The sequence below is a fragment of the Dendrobates tinctorius genome, unplaced genomic scaffold, assembly GCF_039654945.1.
Source record: "Dendrobates tinctorius isolate UK_male_01 unplaced genomic scaffold, ASM3965494v1 ptg000090l, whole genome shotgun sequence".
Lineage (NCBI taxonomy): Eukaryota > Metazoa > Chordata > Amphibia > Anura > Dendrobatidae > Dendrobates > Dendrobates tinctorius.
The window spans coordinates 7967938-7988502 of NW_027361758.1; the positions used below are offsets into that span (position 1 = coordinate 7967938).

The 20565-nt window shown below is 42.3% G+C and overlaps 1 protein-coding gene across 1 annotated transcript in view; it reads right to left on the reverse strand.

The window, feature by feature from the left end:
* Positions 1-375: 375 nt before the first annotated feature.
* Positions 376-20565, reverse strand: part of VPS37B (VPS37B subunit of ESCRT-I) — a 37350-nt gene continuing 17160 nt past the window's right edge. The window contains exons 2-4 of the mRNA XM_073586054.1: positions 6327-6498; positions 5646-5728; positions 376-2956 (exon numbers count right to left, since the gene is read on the reverse strand). Of these exons, the coding sequence (XP_073442155.1) occupies positions 2453-2956; positions 5646-5728; positions 6327-6498 (759 nt within the window). The 3' untranslated portion in view covers positions 376-2452. The remainder of the gene's footprint in view (positions 2957-5645; positions 5729-6326; positions 6499-20565) is intronic.

Consider the following 20565-nt stretch of genomic DNA (forward strand, 5'->3'; position numbering starts at 1 on the left):
CCCTCTCTCGTGGTGCCGTCATGTATGATGGAAAAAGAATGTTTTAATGGTGTATTTCTTAATGGCATATTTCTTCACAATCTGAGAAACTGATCTTACCAGAGATAGTAAGTAAATCCCTTGACCCCCAATCCACAAAACAAAAGAAAAAAACCTTTGTGGAGCTGTAGTTATACTTCCAATCACTTTAAAAAAAAAAAAAAATAGTGGTAGGCCAGCCTAATTTGGTTAATCGTAACAGTGGTTAATCCAATTAGATTTCATCTACTTTGCTTGACCAGCCTCTGTTTTGTCCAAAAAAAGGACCATCCTGTTAAGTGTTGAATCGATAACAAAAAAAAAAACCATCAGAAATGACAAGCTGCCTCTGGAATGTAAAATCAAATCTTAAGGTTGTATTTTATTGAAAATATCCAGGTAAGTTAACAACTGCACTTTTGTTAATAAACATAAAACTTTACATTAGAAAATATGAATAGTGTAGTGTCTGCACAGAGGGACCAGAGCGCCTCCAACTAAAACATCAAACTCGAGCAGTCTCCTGGTTCAGACCACCAACCCTTTTGGTCTTCAGTGAAGAAATTGCGTAAAGAGAGGGTTAAATGCCTCCAACGCTGGCAGGGTGCACCTGCCATAAGAGAACTTCAGTGGCTTCCATCAAATAGTTGCATTATATTTTCATTAAAGTTGTGTCTGCTATAGACTAAGAGCTTTTAATGAGCCATGGAGAAAAAAAAATATACAGTAATGGATTTCTATTGTGACAGTGGGTTGCAAGTAACAGCATCTTGGTGCTTTATACACCCGCAGGTAAGGTTACAACCTGAAAATGGACTGGATAGAAAGAACAAGTCATGAGAAAAGGAAAACAAAATGTGGACTTCATCAGGAGAACAATGAAACACGACCAGTCCAAACTGGTTATAAAAGCTATAAACGTATGGCTTTACCCTACCCCATCCTTTCCATTACATCGCTGTAGCATTTAGAAGGTGGATTAACCATGTATACACAATGGCGAATATGCATGGTTTCTGAGCTTGTGCAGATCTTTACTCAACAGTTGCATTTACAATTCTGCATGAGGAGCTGAAATCTTCCAGCAGTCCTCCCTTCTGGTGATTGAAGTCTGGGCCCTAGTGTCTATATACAAAGCAGAATAAAGGGCAGCACATCGCTGCTCAGCCGATGGGAAGTGTCAGCCAACAGAATACAGGACTGGATTACAAGGGAAGATGTGGAGCAGATATTAAAGTACCACACTGTAGATGAGATTTACACTGTGGAGATAATCTTGAGTGGGCACTGACCACACTATTACTTTCAAATCCACAGGATGATGTTTCCTTGTTAGCGCAGCTAAATCAGTAAGAAATCTGCACCGAACCGTGGGCTCAAACCCTCAAAATGCAATGTATTTACTGTTCTGTGGGTGACATCCTACCCCGAATTGGGGTTTAATGCTTCAGTCCTACGCTGCTGCCCATAAAAAGTGACTATGAAGCAGTGGCTTATGTATATCCAGGATGGCCATCTGCAGTAAACGGCCATACCTTTCAGAATTTGCATAAATAAAATAGCAGTTTTCATTTACCTCTTTTTAAACTCGATTTAAGGTAGGAAGTGAATAAAACTCTTTGTAACTAGGAGGATGGGAACCTGGACTTTAACAAAAGCAGCCCTTCCTGGCAATCCGAGCCGATCACATAAGATATGCAGTCTTTGTTTCCCGGAGTCCAGAAGTAAGCAGTTAGTCTAAGGCACATCAAAGCCACGTGCATATATTACAGAACGCATCGCTGTCCGACCAGCCAGAAAAAAAATTTGCATCCGCACAATTTGCATTTAGTCTACAGATTTAGTAACATTCCAATCCCTGAATGATCCTGTTAATGTCCTACGTATATTTCCGGTAACATGACTATCATCTTGTGTTACGTTATTGTTAGTTGGGTACAAGATCTGCGGCGCACACCTGCACAGGCCTCTTAGGAGATCACAGAAAACCTGAGGATTTTGGCAATGGACCAGTGCATTTTACCTTGTTCTTCCTCTACTTTCAGCTGATTTAATGTTACCAATGGCCGTCACCTAATAACTGCTCATTCCAATGCAGCATTCACGAGTATAATTCAGCATGGATAAAAAGCAACACAGGAAAGTAGAAATCCTTCTGGTCAAGATGCTCTCCCTTTGTCTGCACCCTAAACCTACAAAATCTCTCCAACCACCCAACACAAAAATAATTAGTTTACAAGCCAAATGGCCTGTAATTTCCTTCTGCACAGAGAAGGTAGCAGTGGCCAGTCATTAAAAAAACAAAAATCAATAGTCCCGTGGCTTGCAGTATATACCAATATGTAGACATTTCATACATATCCAGCTCACAGAAAGATAGAAATGGTGTAAAGATGGGAGCACCAATGTTTGAGGTGAAACTCATGCTGTATCACTACAAAATGAAGCCAGCGTTGGGAGGCAACCGTTGAGGTGGTCTTTGAGGAAGAGCCGGGGGATACTGAGGTGTGTATGGAACAGGGTAGCCAGGTTGCGGCATCAGACCAGGAGGCTGATATCCTATCCGTGAGGGAACAGGAGGACAAGGGGACGCTGCGTACGGGAGCCCCGGAGCAGGCTGCTGGGCGGCCATTGCAAAAGGAGTTGGATACATTCCAGCTTGTGCAGGTTGTGGTGGCAGTGGGACAGCTCTTCTCGGCATGACGGTGGGTGGTGTATTGAAAGGTGCCGGGTACGATGTTGGAGGGCCCTGGATAACTTCAGGTGGTCTTGATTGTGTCTGCATAGAAACCTGAGGGAGTCTCTGTCCTTTTAGCACCATCTCTTGAAGTTTCTCTATTTTCACACGCCGTAAATGTGCCAATTTGCGCTTCGATAAATATTCATCAATAAAGGAATCCATCTGGATACCGCCATCAAGAAAGCTTTCAGCCATATTCTATTAAAAAACAAAACACAAGGTTATACATTTAGGATTACCTGGCAACAGAACCTGTCATTTTCCATATTTCTGGATATATTTGGCCTGAAACAATTCAATTTTCACACAAGTCCTATAAGTTGATAAAGTAAACCAAAACAAAGGAGTCAAAGATATCAGTAGTGTTTTTTTTGTGGGAGGAAGGGGGAATAATCTAAAGTCTAAGTGATAAACGTATCAAAGTATGAACTTTTGCCTTCAGTATCTGATGTAATCTTGTGCAGCAATTATCTAAATTTGTCCAGTAACTGTTGATTAGTAGTGATGATCGAGTGTGTTCGGATAAGGTGTTATTAGAGCATGCTCGAGCCTTGATAGAGGTGCTGTGGCTGCTGAACAGCTGTGAGACATGCAGGCGTGGGACTACATAGTATTCGAGCACGCCAAAGACACTATTAAGGCACAAAAGTGCTCAGATAACACTTATCCGAGCATGCTCACTCATCACTATTGATTACTGCTGCAAATCGGCTTGAAGGAATTTTAGCCCGTTCCTCCATACAAACTGCTCCAACTATTAAGCTGGTGGGTCTTTTTCTCTTTATGAACGGTTCAGTTCCATTGCTATGGGGTTAAAGTGAGGACTGACTTGACCATTCCAAGACTAATATTTTGAACAGCAGTCATCAGTATTTTATAGCCAAAATTAATGGCATGATGTAAAGGTGCTTTAATGCTGACTAAATCCTCACCATTCTTGCACAAATCTGTTTTAGAGGAATCCACAGCTTAAATTATATGCCAATGAGTTGCAAGTGAAACAGATGGGCACCACACCTATAGCCTTCCCGCCTCTCTGCTTTTTGCCGCCCGCTGTCACTCTGACTGACAGGTCACAGAAACATGAGAGACCAGTCAGACTGGAGGCAGTGAATAGAGGCAGGAGAGCTGTAAATACACCACCCACCCTCTGCACTTGCAATTCATTTACAGTTTTAAACTATGGATTTCTCTAAATATATTTTTGTAAGAAAGGGGAGGATTTAATCAGCATTAAAGTGTCTTTTTAGGCCATGCCATCAATTTGGGACAAGTTCTTTTTAAATTAAAGCATTGTGCAAGAAAGGGTGAGCACGTGTCCATGGGTCTCTGCAGAGCACCTTCTTCAGGATTGCTATTGGAATCACAGAAAGGCATTGACCACTGCCAGAAATCTACCTTTACATCCATCCAAAGGGTCTATTGAATGGACAGTTTACAGTCAGATGGCTTAGGCTAAATGCACACGTTGCAGAAAATTTCTGCACAAAAACCTGAATCCCTTCTCAGAAACCGCACCTATTTTGCCGTGGCGGTTTTTGCGCGTTTTTTGCGCGGTTTTGATGCGTTTTTTACCGCAGCGGTTTCTAAACGCATGGGAGAAGCCAAAACCGCGGAAAAATCCGCAAAATTAATGAGCATGCTGCGTTTTTTACCGCGATGCGTTTTTTTCGCGGTAAAAAACGCATCAATGTGCACAAAAAGTGCAAAATGCATAGAAATGACTGTGCAGCTTATTTTTAGCGGTTTTATAGTGAAAACCGCGGTAAAAACCGCTAAAAAAACGCTGTGTGTGAACACAGCCTTAAGATAAAATAATGCTACTCCTAGAAACAGTCATTTTCTTTGTTTAAAGAAAATATGTCAGCAGGGATTTTGCTATGTAATCTGACAGCAGCATAGTATAGGGCAAGAAAGCCCCATTCCAGGCATGTATCACTTACTGGACTGCTTGGTGTAGTTTTCGTAAAATGTTTTGTGTGATATAGATGTAGCAGAGAAGATTTTTGGGTTGTGTATAATTCCACCCACACATTTGATTGGCAGCTTACAGATTTGTTGTACACTGGAAGCTGCCAATCAGTGTTTGGGGCCGGAGTTACATAGATTAGCCTGACTGGTGTGCACATGAGATGTAGTGCGGTAGTGATAATCTGCTGATAAAACACTGATTGTATTAAAACTAAAAACACAGCCTAATAAGCGACACATCGCTGGAATTAGGCTGCTCTCAATACATCGCAAAAACCTGCAGACTGATTCCCTTTAAAGTACAGAAAAACACAATTTCCTATTGACCAACACTACATATGTTAGCACACCCAAGAAATACCGCAAGATATGTGCTATTGTAAATTCTATAATTCTCACAGCTTCATTCATTAATTCAGGCAATACCCCAAGAGCTGGAAGAGTCACAACATTTGGCACCTCTGAAGCTTTACATAATGTCTTTTATGGTAAAACTGCGATGGCTTCAATAGAGCCTTTAGTGTGCTAATGGGTGTACTGCAATCGCTATGTTGTAGCAACAATGGATTTAACATCTGACACTTCAGAACATCACATTTCCAGTTAGTCCAGTCTGTTAGTCTTGGGCTAATGATTTGTCACAGAAGTGTCACTGCACACGTTCCAGTATCTCACTCTTTATGCAGAAGACATCTGACGGGTTTCCTTAGAGTGGCGACAGACACTAATTTTCGAAGTCAAGTCACATCAGCGTTTCTGTTCAGTAGTTTTGTAGATCTTACATTTCCACAAGGGATAAGGATTATTGTGGAAGAACTAAGGAACAGTAACTATGCGCCTAGTGCCTGACATCATGAGCATCAATTCCTCATGGATGTGATCAGACACCTGGATAAAGCTGGATGATAGGAGTTACCTCCGTCTCTTCCTCGATCTTTGCGCCTTCAGCCTGCAGAAGTGCCAATAAGGTTTCCAGTGATGCATTAACAGACTGCTGATCTGGAGAAAAGAAATTATAGTAGAAATTAATGTAATCCTAAAAGGGTAAACAGAAAAACAAAAAGTGAAAGGTAAAAGATTGATCATTAAGGGATGGCAGTTTTAAAGACTAAAAATTGGAAAGGCAATCAACTGATGTGCTGTGAAAATAAAAGTATTCGTCTGGAATATTTACACAGTGATTGGACTGCAGTCACACTTGTCAGAACTAGATCGGGGGTACATAACCTAGGCTGTGGAGGCACTGTAAATTTTGGTCGAGGGGGAGTCGTGGAGTCGGTATAAAATGGACCGACTCCTAAAATATATAATAAATTGGGTACAGTAGTACAATGCAGGATGTGCTGTAAATGTTTTCATAGGAATTTGGGAAAGTTGTGAAATGTCCAGTAACTGTGTTCTGTTCCTGAACTAAGGATCTCAGCTTTTAGTGGAGAGGAATCTGTGCTGCACTTTATGTACATGATCAGTAGGGGGCAGTGCTGTGGGGCCAGGAGTTGGAAGTCAGGGAAATTGAGGAGTCGGTGGTTTGGCTCACAGACGTTACAGGCCTGCACATAACAGTGAGAGACTCTGATTGATGTGGTGAAGATCTTACCCAGCTTTGTCTTCTTTAACTGATGCGCTTCCATTAACACCTGCAGTTCCTGGTATTTCTGGGTGAGGGTGGCTTTCCGGCTGTCCAGCTGAGGCTGGTAAAGCAGGTTTGCTTCAGCTAAACTTCTGTTCCCAGCAAGCGTCATTTCCTTGTCGAGCTGTACGTTCTGCGCCTACAGAAAGACAAACAGCCACAATGTAAAGGCAGGGCAACTCACATACAGGCCATTGCTCTCCAGCCTGCACAAGGCATGGAAAGACATGAAGCTGTATAACAGATGGGTGGTCACAGACTACCCCCCCAATCTACACACTCAAAATCCAAGGCATTTTATAGTTCATTTTGTGATATCGGACCACACTGGCTCTGTCTGCGATTCCTTCAGCACTTAGTGAATTGAGGCCATATCCACTCCGTCGGAGCCAGCCCTCGATTATTAGGCCTTCAATGATCAGCCAACAATGTCATACACAAGAGTCAATCAGGAAAGATCGCTCTTATAGACACTCAAAACGGCTGTAAGGTAAGTACATTTCCATATACTGATCTGTAAGAACAGCCAGACATATGGAAAGAAAATTGTTCTATTAGCGCTGAACATGTCACAGAATCAAACGTTCCTTATGGACCGTGAAAAGATGGCTGCTGAAGGGTGGCATTAGTCTGATCGCACATTCATGCTCACAGGACAGTCATTAACATGATCATATGACTAAGCTCTTGTCATGTGGAAACTTGTGCTGCTGATAAAAGGAGTCTGTCACTACATTTCTCCTATCTAAAGTATTAACATGGGCATACAGCTTATATACTGCTGAAAAGAGTGATTCCTGTATGTCAGATAAAAGCTGATATCACTTTATGTAAATTACCTCTTCCAGGCTCTGGGAAGGATGTTGTCTGGAAAGATAACTCTGCCTCCAGAGATTATTTTACATGAAGGGGAGTTACCAGTGTGAGGGCCACGCTCTACTCTCCTAATCTCACAGCAGAGCTGTGCGTGACTATTGGTGATAAGAGAGCATGCTCGGAAAAGGTGTTATCCAAGCACAATCGTGTCGTAACCGAGTATTTTGGCATGCTAAAAAACTATGCTCGAGTCGCCGCAACACATGTGGGTATTGCCTGCTTGTTAGGCAATCCCTGCATATGTTGCAGCTGTCGAACAGCCACGAGACATGCAGCTGTGGCGACTTTTTTTTGGAGAACACCAAAAATACTTGATTAGGACACAAGCGTGCTTGAATAACACCTTATCCGAGCACGCTCGTTCATCACTAGTGAGTATAACTGACATCTGCAGGTTCCTCTCAGCTCCAGCTCACAGGCAGACAGAGCTGCAATATTGTCACAATACAGCAGAATTCAGAGAGAGAAGAAAAACCTGTTTGCAAGAAGACACCTTTCATCTCTTCTGTGTCAGTTGACCCCCAGACATTGGGATCTCCCCATCCATGTAAAATAAGCTCTGGAGGCAGAGTTATCTATCAGGCACCATGCTGCCTAGAGCCTGGAAGAGTATAGTATAATAAGAGAAAAGGTTCTGTGAAATAAGACATCCTATCACAGCTATCAAGGCATCAATTTATTCAGCTTCCTATGACATACATGCACACAGACGGCTTAGGAGGGTTGATCCTACTGACAGATTCCCTTTAAAAATCATTTCACCTGATGAACAAGTGCTTTTCTTGTTTGCTGGCCTGTTTAGACAGGCAGATTATTGGGAAATAAGCATTCCTATTAACACTCATCACTGATTATCAGCCAGTGTATAAGGGCACAAATGCCTACAATCCATCAAGCATTTTTCTGTAGTAAAATTGCTTGAAATGTTACAAAATGTCTTGACTTTTGGCATTTTTAAGCCAGTCCTGTTATCTTTTTAGAGAATGGGCATTGCTTCACTGGAAGGGACATGACCAAGAATGCAAATTTATCATAATTTATGCTAAAACCAGAAATGTACTCCACTGCAGTATTACTACTTGCGGTGGTGCAAAGCAGCTGTAAGATGCATCACTCTTAATAGAACTGGTACATCTTACAACAGCACACTTCATCAAGACTGGCGTACAACTAACAGTCCTTGTAAGTCATGGCCTAGGTTTGGGCTTTGTTTGTTGATGGCTGGATACACAGAAATGAGCTGACAATCTAATGCCAGCCTAACTCATGACAGATGCAAGAGACCATTGAAGCCAGTGCGGTGTGACATATTCCCTGTTGCTTTCTGTCACATAATCTTGCTATTAAACTCTGACTAGGATCTGCCAACATTACCTTACATTAATGTACATGGGCTGACTTATGGCATATCTAGATCTAAAGGTAAAATTCACAAGACTTTTCTACCATGCAAACGTTGGAGAGACAGAGCACAGGCCTCTACTTACATAGGAAACTTATGGAAAGTTAGCAGCAAGTCCGTACATACAGATGCCACTGTCCGGTAAATCCTACTACGAACGTTGTACAAAGCAGTATTTCATGAAAGCCGGAGGCTATGTGCACACGTTGCGGAATTGCTGCAGAATCTTCTGCAGGAATTCCGCAACTCCCTGCCGCAGGAAATATGCTAGAATTCCACATATGCAATTCCTGCGTATTTCCCGCGTTTTAATTAGCGTTTTGTAAGCGTAATTAGCTTGCAGAATGCTAGCGTTTTCCAAACGATCTGTAGCATCGCTTGGAATGTGATTGACAGGTTGGTCACACTCGTCAAACATAGTGTTTGACAAGTCTGACCAACTTTTTACTATTGAGGCCGCCTATGCAGCATCAGCAGTAAAAAGATATAAAGTTAAAAATAATTTAAAAAAAAAATAATGATATTCTCACCTTCCGGCGTCCCAGATCCTCGCAATGCTCCCGGCAAGTCCCGTTCCCAGCAATGCCTTGCGACAATGACCTTTGATGACGTAGCGGTCTCGAGAGACCGCTAGGGTGTCGAGAGACCACGACTTCAAAGGCATTGTCATAAGGCATTGTTGCTAACGGGACTTGCGGGAGCTTCGTTGAGGCCTGGAGATGCTGCGCGGGACGCCGGAAGGTGAGAAAAACACAATTTTTTATTTTAATTCTGTTTGTTTTTTTTTTACAGGGATTTGGTACCCAGAGCCTGGAGGAGTCTCCTCACCTCCAGATTCTGGGAACCATCCGCACATTTTCCGCTTGCTTTGCGCATGGTGGCCATAGCCACATGCGGAAAGTAAGCAGAACAATGCTTTCCTATGTGTGCGGAATTCCCGCGATTCCACACAAAGAATGAGCCTGCTGCGTATTTTTACGTGATGCGATTTTGCCACGGAAAAACACGCAGCATTAGCACAGCATGTGCGGAATGCCATTGAATACAATGGCTTGTTCATTTTATGCGTTTTTGCTGTGAAAAAAACGTGGCCAAAACGCATAAAATCCGCGGGAATTCCAGATGTGTGCACATAGCCTGACAGTTTCAACATTCCTATTAAAATGTTACTTTATTCTGAAAGAATGTGATGATCACCAGAATTTTTTTTTGTATGACTGGCTATATGATGTACAACATTGCTGCACATTCAATGTACAAATGCTATTTCCAGCTAGATAACATTACTGCCCTCCTGTTGATGGAAGCTCCTAAGCCTACTCCTTCTGCAAATTTTGCACCTGCCTTCAATGCGAGTATCACGGATGCAAGTCCTGGCCCAACTACGGGTCTGATGATCCAAACGGTCTCACAGATTACAGTGATCCTTCAGGCCATTAGTCGGCCAGGAACATGCAGCTCAGATATAGGCACAGATGTGCGCTTGGATTACACCTTTCTCAAACTTGTAAACTGTTGTCACCAACATTTGATAGAATATCTTTTCTTTTACCTGTAAATTTTTTGTATTAAAAATTTTATCAACTTTTGACAAGTGGAAATAGATCAGGACCAACATTTGCATTACATAAAAAAGAAATAGAGAATTACATTGGTTCACCAATCAAAATATAGCAAAGGCGGAAACAAGTCTTCTAAATGTAAACTTAAATATACAAACATATGGACAAGACACACAACAGAAGGAAGGGAACGGAAGGAGGAAGAGTAGGCTCCAAAACAAGGGGAAACCCAAAAAGGAAGACCAAGTGTAAATAAGTCAACTTCCAAAAGGAATTATAGAAACCAAACAAAAGGGAAGTAGAAGACAAAAATAAAATATAGAATTTTATTAATCACAATTAAAATGTACAATATATCAAGAATTAATGTAGAACAAGGCAGAGTGTACCCAATGTCGCCATACAAATGGCCCCCACTATTCTTTCCACAGCACATCTCATTTTGAAGATGAAGCTTAATTATTTGGGATAAACCCCGGGTCCTCAGATTTATTTCAGTACTGTAACAATAGTTGTTTTTTTTTTTAGCACTATGCACTTTGGCATGAACTCATGAAATCTGACACTATTTTGGCACTATGCACTTTGTATGATATACTTTGACGCCATGAAGTGTCCTGCACGGATCCTAGTTTCCACTCATGCATCCACATGGATTTATTATTGTGTTATTAGTGGTTATAATTTTGGCCCGCTATTAATGTGGTGTCTCCACTGCTTGTTATACCTGTCCACTTGGTTTCATTTGTATGGCGACATTGGGTACACTCTGCCTTGTTCCAACTCAACTTAAAACTTTCCACCCTCGCATTTAATTTTGAATCGCCGTCATGTATTCTATCCTTCGGGTGTCGGTGACTCTATACAGTAGATGAAGATGCGAGGGGGGCAGTTTTGCCTCCAGTTGAGAGCGATCAGGCACCTAGCATTTTAACACCCCATCTTAACAGTTCAACTCTGCTGCACTTCCGCTCCGCCGGAATAGAGATGGGTTCGTCCAATTGTTGGCTGCGGATTGTCACATGGTGAATACTAGACAAACCCTTGGTCCTCACTTGCTGTGTGGCTACACTACATGCAGTTTTTGGACAGGTGGTATATGTACAAGGAAAATGTAGTTTGATGGGTTTCACATGCATAGGCCATTAGATTAAAAAACAAAATGCATTTCTGATTGAGGTAAACGCATACACAGTCACAGCTGCATGGCAAACTATTACTAAGTGTCCGACACCCTAAGGGAATATTCAAAAACTAATTGACAACTGTGATAATACTGGGGCTCACTAGTAACCTGGGAATATGCAGAATACTGAAAATTCCCTGAACATCTGCATGTATTAATATACGGATTTTAGGTCTTATAATAGGTAAAAATCAGGAACAGAATAAAGCAGAGTACGGACTTTATGATCTACTTCTTTCTCTTCTGCTCCTTGTGACTCCGGTCTTCCACCCGCCATTTACACGTATTGTAGACTTTCAGTGTCAAGTGTTGCCTAAAGAGTTACACTGGAAAGCCGATAGGTTGCATAACACATGACATTTCTAGTGGCCACACCTTGAATTAAAGTGATCTCTGTACTGTGAAATCTACAGATAAATAATGAAATAGTTACATGTAATCAGGAAAGAACTGTGCAAGCAATGACTGGCAGCAGGACAAACAGCACATAACCGACAGGGACTGGGAGCGATGCTTCCGCAGACAGTATTAACACTTCCCAGCAAGTATGAAGCTTGTCACTGTCCAACTGATTAGCCTACCATAAAATGAAAGCCTGCCTTTCTAATGATACCTGTATGCAGATTAATAAAGGCGAAACAAGTAGCAATATAAATATCCGTCCCCTCTTTGTTACGGCTAGAGAAGGATGACGCTTTACAACAGGCAGTGGGCAGCAAGTTACACAGAAGGGAAACAAACTGGCTGGCAGGCTAGAGTGATTTTTCAGGGCAAGACAATACTATATTAAAAGTTAAGCGATTTCCAGATTAGGTCTATTACATTATCAATTGAGATGATGACTTTGGAAGTATAAGAACCAAATGGATCATTTGGAAAGAACCCCAATGGCATGATCGAATGAAATACTAATATGACACCCTAAGATGGGACCCTGCTGTGGCTGTGTGTATATATGCAATTGTGGTTTACTCTATGAGGGGAACAAATGCGACATTTTTTTTAGAAACTGTATATTGGAAAATCTCTTCCCATCACATTCCTGGCAGTTTACCGCACTCATCATTAAATGCAACTGGGGATTAAATGCCTCCATTTAAATTAGAGGAAAGTCAGCCTATCAACTGATGTGTATGCGGGCCTCCAGCGGCATGGTGTGTTTTATTTTTTTAATTTTCAGGGTAGATATGAAAGTTGAAAACACCTGACTGCTGGACCAATTGGAAGTAATGCTGCTCAACTTGCTGATCACCTCATCTTTCCTATAACATATAGATGTTAAACATAAGACAGCTGGGCAGAGTAGTGTGTTCACAAAATAAGGGTTGGGGTAATTACACCTCACTCCTGCAGCGTCTCATGCCTATTACTGCAGCTACGCTCAGTTAAAAGCCTTATTTTCCCTACTATAAGGCCTGTTTCACACTTACGTTTTTCTCGGCCGTTGGGAGCCACCAAAAAGGCGGAGAACGGATCCGTAGCCATGGAAACACCAACGGGGGGGGGGGGGGGGGGGGGAGAGTTTTCATCCAGCAGCGAGACTGGATTCAGGGTTAAACTTGTTGCATTGTCCGTTCGGTGATCTCAGCGGACGCCAAAATTTTGGCGGATCCGCACAAATACGGATGCAACGGACGATCGTCAGTCAAAATCCGCCGATAATGAAAGTCAATGGGGAAAAAAACGGATCCGCCAAGAAAAATGGCGGATCCGGTTTTTTTGCAAATCGGCGGATTTTGACTGATGGTGACAAACGGATGTGTGAAACAGGCCTAAGATGTTGGGCCAAAATCTGCCACAACTTCCTTACTAAGTGGCTGACAACCAGTACAGACTCACCTTACTCATTGTTTTCCCAGCACAACACTGCCAGTAGTCACCTGATATGCAGGAAATTGCAGTACAACTTCACCAGAATGGAGCCATGTGGAAAAAGGCCACAGGGATCGTTGTCAATTTGTGTTTGTCGTGACATGCAATGACAAGGTAAGATAAGAGTGCCCCTTTACTATAGGAGGAAATTGCTCAATTTTATTCCCTTTAGAGCATCACAATTTGTTTTGTATTTTTCTTCTTTTTAAACTTATAGTATCAAAACTGGGCATATCTGCTGGGGATAAAAATCTGCTGAGTAAAAATGTTTTTTTTTCCACTGAATCAGCATTATTTATAGGGTCATATAATGGATAAGGCATTGTAATTAGGGAGCCAGCAAAGATTTCCTTATTTTATTGACTGTTGATCAATCAGCGATGATGCCAACCAGTGGACTGCAGAAAGTAACTGGTGTTACCAAGTAGAATTGTTCTGTTTGAAACCTATGGCTAAAAAACAAGAAATCCATACATATTCCGATTGTCAAGATACTATGTTGATCACCAAGAAAAATCATATGAACACAGCAGCAACGCTAAAAGGAAAGAGCAAGCCCCCACCATAGTTTATAGCAGCGTTCTCAGTGCGTGATGTAGTGATACAGCCCTGACCTCTTTGTCTAAATAAAAAGCAAAAATGACTGACATCTTTCAGGCAAGGTCCATGTCGGGGAGGGTCAGCACAGCTGAGTGTAGCTATGTCACATTACAAACCCTTCCATAAGCTCTACTACTCTCGTAGCACTCTCAGCTCTGCTATACTACTGCCACTCCCCGCACACTCTCCAGAAATGTCTCAGTAATCACACTTATGTCTCTTGTGCTCAACTTGTAATTGCTCTGCAGTGAGATCATAGCAGAGTCTCATTGCATTAGGTTACTCATGTGTGAGGTGTAATGACACCTCTGATATCACAGCAGAGCAAGTACAAGATGCCAGAGCACAGCAGAAATAAGTGTGATGACACTCACTAATCAGGAAAGCTGATGAAGGGTTAGTAATGTGACACAGCTAAACTCAGCATCATTGCCCCTCCCTCACACTGACTCATCCATGAGCACAGATAGGAGATTGGAGGTTACATCTCACACACAGAGAAACCTGCTCTAAATAAAGGTGGGTGTGTGTGCTTTTCCTTGAGTGTTGCTGCCTGCTTATGATTGGTCAACATTATAGTGATGAGCGAGTGTGCTTGTTACTCGAGTTTTCCAGAGCATGCTCAAGTGTTCTCCAAGTATTTTGGACATGCTCGTATATTGTGTTTGAGTCCCCGCAGTTTGAGTCCTCGCAGTTTCATGATTTGCGACTGTTAGACAGCCTGAATACATGTGGGGATTCCCTAAAGCCGTGCGTCGCTTAGAAACCCGCTATTTACCTTGGTTACCAGCTCCCTGCACCAGCGCACTGGTATCTAAGGTACACAGCGTCGTCACAGGTGCCGATCGCTGGTGAAGCTGCCTTTTTGGCAGCTCACCAGCGATCATGTAGCTACACACCAGCGATCCTGACAAGTTCATATCGTTGCCGGGATCGTTGGTGAGTTGCTATGTGTGACGGGACCCTAACACACAAGCAATCCCGGCATGTCTTCAGGTTGTCTAACAGCCGCAGCTGCGGGGACTCAAACATAATATACGAGCACGCCCAAGATACTCGGAGAACACCAGAGTATGCTCGGAAAACTCGAGTAACGAGCACACTTGCTCATCACTAGTCATCATCATACGGGAACACTGAGTACACGTCCCCAGTAAACATTCAGATAAAATTTAAAAAAAAATTACTGTAAGTTCAAGTATTAACTCATTAGGTCCCAAATAATTTGATGGCCAACATCACCACCACACAGAGGAAAATAAAGAAAAGTGTTATTCCGTTTAAGTGTGCCCAGTTAAATGTGAAAAATTTGGTGAAAGGCCCCATTTAAACTTAAAGATAATGCTTTTCAACGGCACATATGTAAACAGGTAATATGCGGCCAAAACAATTAACGATTGTTCTATGTACATGTAATTCCAGTCAGCCTGTTCTAATGGCCACATTTGGACAGTGTAAATGGGCCCTTACAATCTAAATCAATGGCAGTGTGTCCTCCCACAGAGTTCCAAAAAGCAAAAAACGGCTTCCAATATTTTTGGAAAATTCCCATTACACCTATAGTCTAGTTACCCCACACACAATATTTATTTATAATCTATGACATCTCCTGTCACGCAGCGCAATGTAACCTACCGTAATAACGTCTGAGTATTTCGCAAAGCACAAAGGGGGTAGCCAGTGAAAAAAGTCATCTATCCACAGAACAGACGATAACCTACTGATTTCATTCCCGACAAAAAAACCTTTTGTCTCCATTACAAAACGGATGCCTTCCCACCGGTCCATATATTTTATATGGAACTACAGGAAAAAGCCAAGCCCGGCACTTGGCAGGTCCATAGTGAATGAATGGAGCAGCGGTCAAGCTTGAGCACCGCCATTCTATTCTTACAGGGATTAAAGCTCCCATTTTGCCTACTCATACGAGTCCCAGTGGTCGTACCACCACTGAGCAAGAAATCAATTATCCTGCGGACTGGCGATAAAAAGGTCATCTGCTGAAAACATGTTAAGGAGCAATTACACTGTAAGCTTATGAATGACCGTTCCTAAGTAAAGTTCGTTTCCCAATAACTGTACAATCTAAACAAGCAAAACACTTGTTTGTGGGGTGACATTATCTGGTAGTTTGCACTAAAGATTAGAGTTTTGTTTTTTGTTTTTAAATTGCAGGATGGGGGCACATCATCAACAGCTGCAAAGTTTAGGTACAAGCTTTTCTTTATATACTTATAACACACGTGAAATGTATACGACACGGTCACCAAGAGACTAGGAGCAAACACTGAAGGTGCTAATGATAGGACAGGCAAAGTAAGGAAGGACACTGAAGAGCAAAAACTGGTGTTCAAGGTCATCAAATATTGAAAGAAACAACAACCATTGTGCTACAGTACTGGCCAAGGGGATTACAAGGAGAGTTCATTAGATAGAGTGGCTGCCAAGTTTCTGCCAGCAGCTGACCCCGAGCGGGCAAGCCATCATGTGATCTTGTAGGATTAAGGACTGGGGAATCGTTTCTAGCAGGCAGAAGGCTTCCAACTTATTTGTAGCTACACATAGGACGAGTTTATAAATTGCGGCCACATTGCTGACATGCAAAGTGTCCCTGTTTGTAAATGACAGCAGCTAAAAGCACTGTGATCATTAATGGCCATCTCACTGCATATCCTTGTGACCATTAACAATCAAACAGCTATTAGCAGCTGCCATTTACAAATCGAACCCCTCAGCATATCTACGTCATTCTCAGCCACATTAAGCCCGCAACTTGTCAACAATACGACCACAATGCATGTGAACACAGCCTTAGCATGGGAGAAATGGCAAATAGAGTTGAGCGACTTTGGTCGGATCGGGTTTCATGAAACAAAATTCGTTTCAGATGAAACTGATCCGACTAGGGCAAAAAAAAGTCGGAGTTTCGTCCGAAACCCGACCCCAATGCAAGTCAATGGGGAATAAAAGTCGGCATTGAGTGGATGACATTCATCGGACGAAACTCAGACTTTTTTTTGCCCTAGTCGGACCAGTTCCATCTGAAACGAATTTTGTTTCATGAAACCCGATCCGACTAAAGTCGCTCAACTCTAAAGGCAAAGTTATAACAACCAAAAAGTAGTAAAATGCACAACAGGAACTTATTCTTAAAGGGAATATATCATCCCCTAGGACGTACATGACCTATTAATATGGGCATACAGCTTCCACTTCAGTGACCACTGGCGTGTGCGACAAAGGGCTCTCCCCACTACCTCCCTGCATAGTACACATGGTTCCTAGCGATGACTATACAAGTAGGACATCTTATCTGTGAATACACTGCCCATGGAAGGGAGGAAAAGGTATGGATTGTGGAAGCAGTGCAGGGCGCAGGTGCGGGATTCAGACGCCACAACTGACGCTGATGGGAGGGGGTGATAGTATACTGAAGACAGGAGGTGCACCGCACACCCCAGAGCCTGGAAGAAATGTTTAGCATAAAGAAATGAAATAAGATTACTCATCAACAAGACCACTATTATGCGGCATACAGGTAGGACTAGTTTAACATTTCTATCACCTGTATGCCCATATACATTCCGGGGGGTGTTTGACAGATTCCCTTTAAGGACGGCATCACACACAACGTAGAAAAATACGGACCGTATTACGGCCGTAATACGCATAGATGGTCCCTAAATAGTGGTCCGTATGTCATCCGATGTCAGGGTGTGGCCGCGTATTTTTCCCATGTAAGCATCCGTATGTAATCCGTATGCAGAGAATTTCTCGCAGACTTGCAAAATGGACATATAATGGAGCTCTATGACAGGTTTTCAAACACCAACGAAAGAATAGATATATACACATATATATGTATTCTATGTGTATATATCTATTCTTTTGTTTCTTTATTAAACCTTTCATTTACTGAATCTCGCACTGAATTGCAGGCTTTTCTAAAGGACACCAGGTGCGTATTTCTCGCAAGTCACACTTGTTCCGTGTGCAATGCATTTTTTTAACGCCTCTCACTCATCCATATGTCTCGCTAGTGTGACGCCAGCCTAATAAGGTTACTAGTGTTCACGGGGCTGATAATATGCACAACCTGAGATCCATGAAGAGACCAAATAAAAGTCTCCTGAGTCAGAGGTTGCTTTCCTAGCTACTCAACCTTTAGATAGCCATACAATCTGCTGTCATCAGCTATTTTGCCCCCTTAAAATATATGTGCACACTGGTCAGATGAGTGTGCATGAGTTCTGAATAGGGAGAGAGGAGCAGGCATGTACCAAATACCTCTAGGTTCAGCATAACGTCAGAGAAAACAATATAGACACGTTCAGATCTAAAATGTCAAATCTTCCTTTAACATCTGCCATAGAGGAAAAGACCACCCATACACGTTAGATGGTCAGCGGGTAGAGATTAATCAAATTCGGCGCCTTCTATATTAAGATATGTGTCAGGACAAGACAGAAAAAGGACACTGCTACTAGTGGTTTGTGTGTGCCTATGTAGTTCCTGTTACCCTGGGACTTCATGATGTTATCTCAATCTTCACTATCTGACAAGGAAGCGAGAAGTGCTGCTGATGTTGCGGCGGTCCGACAGGTTTTATTTTTAGGAGAAGAGTTTAGACAGCAAGAAACCTGACAAACACCACAAAATGTTAACAGCACAGCAATATTTCCATACAGGCAAATGTGTTGGCATTGCAGATTCTAACAAGCCCAGCAGTCCAAGGCACCCATGTCAACAGTTCATTCTACTGATCAGCATGGATCCGGTAGCTCAGACGCCTAGACTAACCCTGGCTGTACACATTACACAGATATCAGAATAACTGTGGTTCAGCTGAGCTGACAGCGATCCCTCCTGACTCCCCAATACATAAAAACATTTGGCCTGGCCAAAAGCTCAAGTTATTTCAATAGGGAGAGAGGAGAAAGACAATGCCAGAATTTCTGGCAACGACTTATCGCCCCTGAAAACAAAAGGATTGGGCTTTGAAATGACAATATTACATGAAAATAGGTCAAAGCCACTGTTTTTAGGGGACCGACATGATGCATATGGGCACTATACATCCATCAGTCTCCTCCAATTGTAAAACACCTGACATGGGAAAGCGGCTTTCCTATTGGAGGAGACTGATCATAGAATCGTAGAGTTGGAAGGGACCTCCTGGGCCATCTGGTCCAACCCCCTGCTCAAAGCAGGATTGATGGACTGGTCTGGTCACATGCTCCTCCACCAGCAGCCACTGTATGGATTGGAGCGCTGTGCAGTAAGCAAACCTGCACTAACAAGAGAAAGTGACCAACCTCTAACATCCCCTTACATATTTAGATGAAAATTGTCAATTTTTGGAGGGATCAGTCAACCTTTTGAGGTGTATGGGGGCCTCCCAGCTACCCTTCAACGTCACAGCCAATGTATGGACAGAAGTGGTGTCAGTGCGAGGAAAGCTGCACTAACACAAGAAAGTGACCGGCCCCTTTAAGGATAGCTAGTCAATGTTAAAACGAGGAAAAAAAGGAGGCAGAAGTAGCAATCATCCAAAAAAAAAAAGTAGAGTGACTCTGCATTAGGTTTCAGGCACACCTACGGGAAATTGTGGGCAGAATACAACACTGGGAACAATGTTAACAGACAGGTTATGAAAGATGAGAGCGTGATGTAAATGGGTCACTGGTGAGAAGACAGCATCATTTACAATGGACCCGATTGTACGTCATCTCTTCTTTGCCCAACATGCGAGACGGATTTAGGAGACAGGACCCTATAGTGTGCAAGCACCAGAATCCTACTAACCAATGTATGGATTGCAAAGCAGAAGGTAAGGTGGATGCCTCATCCCTGTTTAAGAGAAAAAAATTGATATACTGAATATTTAATTGATGACCAGTGAATTTTTGGTATTATTGCGCAAAGTGATCCCCCCCCAGCGACTTTACATCAAGTACTAGCATGCAAAAGAGTCAACGTAAGAATGCTTCAAAACTAAACTATTAGCACTTCTGGGAATTTATTTTCCATAATGCTACTTGATTTAAATAGAAGAGAAATCTAAATCAAATCAATATCTGATGTGACATGTTGCGGTCGGCGGGCACGTCAAAACGACGCACTGGGACGCATCCGTATACAACGCATGTCCCTGCGTGCACAATGTTAAATATAGGTACGCAAGACGCATGTGGATCTATGTGGATCTTAAGGAAAGAAGTACGTAGGCCTTGCACTTTTTGAGCAGACCTACATATATAATAATTTTTTTACTTTGCCTGTTATATTTTCTTCGCCTGTTTGTATGCCGTGTATCCACCATTTTGGCTTATCATTGTCTTCTCCCTGCCATTTTTTGTATCATGTTTTTACATCATGTTTTATTGTTACTTCAATAAAGTTGTTCACTTTTATTACTCTGGTTCTTATTAGTGCTTTTTCCTCTATATGGATTTTCATCTTAAGGAAAAGTACGCACACAAATGCTAATGTGAAACCAGTCTTACGCTGCGCACACAAACGCTAATGTGAAACCAGTCTTACGCTGCGCACACAAACGCTAATGTGAAACCAGTCTTACGCTGCGCACACAAACGCTAATGTGAAACCAGTCTTACGCTGCGCACACAAACGCTAATGTGAAACCAGTCTTACGCTGCGCACACAAACGCTAATGTGAAACCAGCCTTACGCTGCGCACACAAATGC